Below are 5,751 nucleotides of genomic sequence, written 5' to 3'. Positions count from 1 at the left end.
ATGCAGGTCACCCAGGAGCGGCATTGTGTGGATGGATACGTGACATGGTTTTATCGCGTGTCACATCCTCTGCTGACATCTGACGCACCCGGAGCTCCTAGGCCGGCACATGAGGAGATCCTGGAGAACCAGCAGGCCGAGGATGACCATGCCACTAATCTCCTACCGATATGTCAGCGGATAGAGATGCTTGGGCGGGACGCGTTAGACCGATTTATCATTGAGTACGGCGGTCCAGAGGCAGTCTCCGTCATGAAGAGGATGCTTGGTGACGCGGCCGGTGCGGCGACATATGTAACACTCGAAGCCGAAGAAGGCGAGGGGTGGTTGCACCGCCTGTAACACCTGAGGCCGAAGGGGCAAGGGTGGTCGCCACATCAGAATGAGAGGGATCCTGAGGTCGTACAGGTATGGGATTGCATGGTTGAAGGAGTGCATATAAGGACTAATAGGTACTACGTATACTAACAACGTGCATCTTCTTTTCGGTAGCCCGTTCCATAAGAACTCCACAATTAAGCGTGCTTGACTTGGAGTAGTATTGGGATGGGTGACCTTCTGAGAAGTTTCCCGAAAGCGTGTGAGTGAGATCAAAGCATGCTGAAAAGACCCGTGTTGGTTTATGGGATCAGTTGATCATCCCGAAAGCACTCCAGGGCGTTACAAATGGTATTACAGTCGGACCTCTCCCAGTACGATGTGGTTCGAGGACGAACCATGTGGAAGCTGGTGGGCATGTAACACCTGAGGTCGAAGAAGGCGAGGGGTGGTTGCACCGCATGTAACACCTAAGGCCGAAGGGGGCAAGGGTGGTCGCCACATTGGAATGAGAGGAATCCTAAGGCCGTGCAGGTATGGGACTGCATGGTTGAAGGAAAAGTACAGAGGAGGTCCCAGGGAGTTAGGGTTAGGCATACTCAGTAGGGGGTTCCGGTTTATTTTTCTTTGACTTTATTGTATTCGGCTTTTATTTATTGAAAAATGTGAAAAAGGTGTTTTCGAAAATGCATTTCCGAAAACACCCCAATTTGATGTTTTCGGAGATGCATTTCCGAATTCTGGAAAAATCTAAAAAAAAAATTACTTCGGAAATGCATTTCCGAAGTAGGAGTATTTTTGATTTTTCGCTGGGATTCTCCCATAGAGGGGTCTACACAGAAATTCTCTAAATTCCCGAATCCTATTATGTTGAGGCCCGTGAAGCAATTGAAGCCCACACATCACAGGAAAAAAAAAATTAAAACAACCAAAAATAGAGAAAAATAGGCGAAAACTGCAATTTCACGTTTCCACCCATCTCACTAGCGAAGCTTGTTCCACTTGCTCTCTTTAGCGTGGCGCTGTTTCAACTTTGTGGGCAATTAGGTGAAGCAAACAAGTTTCAGGCATTTCTTTCTCTATTTGTTTTCATATAAATATCAATATTATATTTTGTTCATTCATTGGTGATAAACAAGTTTTGTACCATTGTTTCTCTGCTACTGCATTTTTAATTTTGTTATTTGAAATTACTTAAGATAGAATTGTGATTTATGACAATAGTAGTTTAAGTGAATGCCAACGTATTGTTTGATATAATGCCTCAAAGAGTTACAATGAACACTTTAGTACAGATACCTCTGAAAAATGGTGTGTCCGTGTTAGTATCGGACACCTACACCGATATTTGTGATAACATTTAAGTTATTCATTTTTTCAAATTATTACTAGTGTCGACGTGTCAGTATCATATTTAGTGCCTGTGTCCGTTCTTTCAATAATTGTGTAAACCCCAATTGTAACCATGTCTAAGGAAATTTAACATAGATGATCTTGCACCTGTAATACAATTCAAAATATGTAAAGTTAAGGATTGAGAAGTAAGAACCACTTTTCATTGAAAAAATTATATGGACAGTATAGTCTGTATTGAGCTTCTGGTACTTTGTCCATGTTTTAGCCATAGCCATCTCCCGTCGACGTTCTCTACCCACCGCTTCGAATCAACACCGCCTCCTCGGAAACGTCTCTTCACTTTGACCAAGGTACACGTTTCTTCAAATCTCTGCAACTCTATATTATTCTTTACTATTCTCGCTATAGTTCAGTTTTTTCAACTTTTTTCGTATTCACTTGCTTCTGAAAATGCCGTTTACTACTCTTAGGATTCAATGGACACAACACTAATGAAAATGACAACAAACAAGAGGAAGAAAACTAACCAAACACTGGAAAACAAGTTCCAGTTCGAGCTCAATTCATGTTCTAAATCAAAGGATTTTCGGGGCGCAATCTCGCTATACGACGATGCCGTTTCGAACAAAACCCGTCTCAATCAACACCACCTCAATGCACTACTCTACCTTTGTTCCAATGCAGTCACAGACCCTTCACTTAAACAGCTTGCATTAGATTATGGATTTGGTATATTTGAACATATGGCTTCCCAAAACATTACTCCTAATGAAGCTACTGTTGCCACTGTGGCTAGACTCGCTGCTGCTAATGGGGATGGTGATCGCGCGTTTGAATTGGTGAAACATATTGGTGATTACAATGTTGCACCTAGGTTAAGGACTTATGATCCTGCATTGTTTTGCTTTTGTGAGTATCTTGATGTTGATAAAGCGTATGAGGTTGAGGAGCATATGAATGGTGTTGGGGTTAGTTTGGAGGAAGAGGAAATTGCAGCACTTTTGAAGGTTAGTGTGAAGAAGGGTAAGGCTGATAGGGTTTACAGGTATCTTCACAAGCTAAGGAGTAGTGTGAGGTGTGTGAAGGAATCGACGGGAACGGTTATTGAGGAGTGGTTTCGGAGCAGGGAGGGGCGTGAGGTTGGTCAGGGGGATTTGGATGTGGAGAGGGTTAGAGAAGGGGTTTTGAGAAACGGTGGAGGTTGGCATGGTTTAGGGTGGGTTGGAAAAGGGGATTGGATTGTGAATAGAACGAGTGTTGATGGTGATGGGATTTGTCGTGGATGTGGTGAGCAATTGGTTTGTGTCGATATTGATGATGAGGAGATGGAGAAATTTGCTTCGTCGGTTGCTGCATTGGCTGTGGAGCGCGAGGTCAAGGCAAATTTTAGTGAATTTCAGGTGATAGAGAGAGCATTGTTAACATTGATAATTGTAATTGTAACTTGTTTTTGACGATTATGTTATCTTTTTGGCAACTACAAGGGCTGGCTTGAGAAACATGACCATTATGAAGCCATAGTTGATGGTGCCAATGTCGGGCTCTACCAGCAAAATTTTGCTGAAGGTGGATTTAGCATTCAGCAGGTAACATGCTTGTGTTACAGTGCTATGCTAGTTCTTGCTAAAAAACATTCATTTATTCATTTATTTGTTCATATTCTTTTACTGTCAAATGAAGTTATACAAGTTCTTCTTGCTCTTGTTTGGTAAGTCAGTTTTACATTTCATGTGCTGACCGTGTGTGTATGTCGGTTATATAAAAATGTAGCTTGATGATGTTGTGAAAGAATTGTACAATCAAAGCGGGGGAAAATGGCCCGTGGTTGTCTTACATAACAAGCGTGTAAGAGGGCTAATGGAAAATCCTTCCAGTAGAAAACTGGTAGAGGAGTGGATGAAAAGCGATGTGCTATATACAACTCCAAATGGATCCAATGATGATTGGTAAATTGCAATTTTTTCAAAGCTTTATCTATGTCTCTCCATCTTAGGATAACATTATTATTTCTTGAAATGTTTCTGTACTGAAACTACAAGTTTCTACAAGTTTAATGCCTTTAACATTTGAACTTCATTTTGGATTAAGGGATAGCACTACTTATCTTTCTTTTCTTTTGGTGTCAAATTAGTCATTTATCTCTGAAAATGCTTATTACAATGTTGAACCAACTTGCATTCTAGTACAAATTTGTGTGTACAATCATCACTGAGTGATATGCTAAAAAGAGTGGTTCAGGTATTAGATATTGTAACATTATTGATGTGATTAATATGTTATCTTGATGAATTGCGTCTGTAACCTTTTTAAATGGTCAATTAAGACTTTGGGCATCATATATAGATGAAAAATGAAGGTTGGTTAAACATTGTTTGGCGTTTTTAACATAAAAGACTAACTCGACACAAAAGTGAAGGGCTTGATTGAAACTTTAAATTAAGTTGAAGGACCCCTGGTGCAATTTTGCCTATATTTCTATTTAAGTGTATGCTGATTTTTTTGTCTAAATATTTCACATGAATAGTTAAATTTACCACTAAATAATCATTACTTCGATGCAATTTCATTATGCATTTTTACATAATGTAGTTTTACAACCTATTTTTGTGTTTGGATTTTATGTACTTAATTTATCTTTTGTGATTCAGGTATTGGCTCTATGCTACGGTAAAACTCGGATGCTTGCTTGTGACAAATGATGAAATGCGAGATCACATATTTGAACTCCTAGGAAGCAACTTTTTTAACCAGTGGAAAGAAAGACATCAAGTAAGATATTTATCATTTCTAGCATCACTTATTCTAGCATCACAAAAGAGATGTTGCTTATTCGCGACCGAGAAAATCCTTCATTGATAATTTAAGTTCAGATTTTTGTTTACATCAATAAAGCCTTCAAAGTTGATCCGTGTATCCTACAAAATCTGATTTGTTGGCAATTTAAGATTTTTTCGTTGTGCCGATATTTTTGGTCACTCTTTTTTATTCTTTATCTACAGGTTCACTACACTTTTGTTAAAGGGAAGTTGAAACTTCAGATGCCGCCATCATACTCATTGGTTATTCAGGTAATATTTTGTAGAACGGTGTCATTTAAACACAATTTTAAATACTGTATAGCTCTTTCTCTGTCTCACATGCTTTTTCATCTATTTTGAAAACTATTTGTATTTCAGGAATCAGAAAAAGGATCATGGCATGTGCCTTTGGCACTAGGCACTAGCGACGAGTCTTCAAAACCTTGGCTCTGCATTACACGCGCAACTGCTGATGATGCCGTTGCTACTGTTTCTAATGGTGTGGAGACTGCTGGAAATGGTCATCGAGACGAGACACAAAAATTATCAGGCAATGTTGATAGCTTAGATTCTTCTCCAGTGATCGAGAATAAGAGTACTTCTGTGACTGGTAAAAGAAAAGAGAGGTCTTATCCTTCATGATAGATTTGAGTTATCATTTGACATAATTTATGATAGGATCTTAAGACATTAATTAATATATGTTGTCAACCCATCTTATGTGGAAAAAGGCATTGGTGGCTTTTATTATAACTAATGTCTATTTCAATTGTTAACCATATATTTTCTGAATTGCATTAATTAATTTGTTGTCAAATTTGATGAAAACTCCGAAGTCTTATGACGAGTCATAACCTAAATCAAGAATCAAGAAAATCTCTCTAGGAGAATGAATTTCAGAACGAGTTAAAGGCATATCATCTCAATGAGTCACTAGTAGAAGACCCATGCGTCCGCACAGGTAAGTGAATTCTTAAAAATTTGATATAAATTGAACATATAGTTGTATATACATTGAATTTCTAAGAAAATTTGCATGGAAGATAAAATCATGTCAAAGAATGCACATGACTTAATGTTTTAAATAACTTTGACCAACTACAAATTGATAGTAAAAGCATGTTTAACTGTTAGAAACAAAAACATGATAACAGAATAGAATATTAAAGAGACAATTAATATCACTAAGTTGTTGATAATGAAATGAGAACACTTGAGTATTCAAGTCATATAGGAATCTGAGGAATAATGTGTAAGATTATAACAAATTATCTCGATA

At 38.4% G+C, this 5,751-nt stretch overlaps 1 protein-coding gene across 3 annotated transcripts; it reads left to right on the top strand.

Annotated features, from left to right (window-relative positions):
* Window positions 1-1,213: 1,213 nt before the first annotated feature.
* LOC131601537 (proteinaceous RNase P 2-like) lies at window positions 1,214-5,253 on the top strand. Of its 3 annotated transcripts, none has more exons than XM_058873387.1 (8): window positions 1,214-1,365; window positions 1,940-2,024; window positions 2,145-3,074; window positions 3,159-3,260; window positions 3,445-3,620; window positions 4,323-4,443; window positions 4,674-4,742; window positions 4,851-5,253. In XM_058873387.1, the coding sequence occupies exons 3-8, from the start codon at window positions 2,151-2,153 to the stop codon at window positions 5,112-5,114; spliced, it is 1,656 nt and encodes a 551-aa protein (XP_058729370.1). In that variant the 5' UTR covers window positions 1,214-1,365; window positions 1,940-2,024; window positions 2,145-2,150; the 3' UTR covers window positions 5,115-5,253. The 3 variants fall into 3 exon arrangements, with proteins under 3 accessions (XP_058729370.1, XP_058729371.1, XP_058729369.1); XM_058873388.1 differs by having other exon boundaries at window positions 1,324-1,385; XM_058873386.1 differs by lacking the exon at window positions 1,214-1,365 and having other exon boundaries at window positions 1,402-2,024.
* Window positions 5,254-5,751: the final 498 nt, after the last annotated feature.

Source organism: Vicia villosa, linkage group LG5, assembly GCF_029867415.1.
Source record: "Vicia villosa cultivar HV-30 ecotype Madison, WI linkage group LG5, Vvil1.0, whole genome shotgun sequence".
In the NCBI taxonomy this organism is placed as follows: Eukaryota; Viridiplantae; Streptophyta; class Magnoliopsida; order Fabales; family Fabaceae; genus Vicia; species Vicia villosa.
This window is presented reverse-complemented; position numbering and strand designations above follow the sequence as displayed.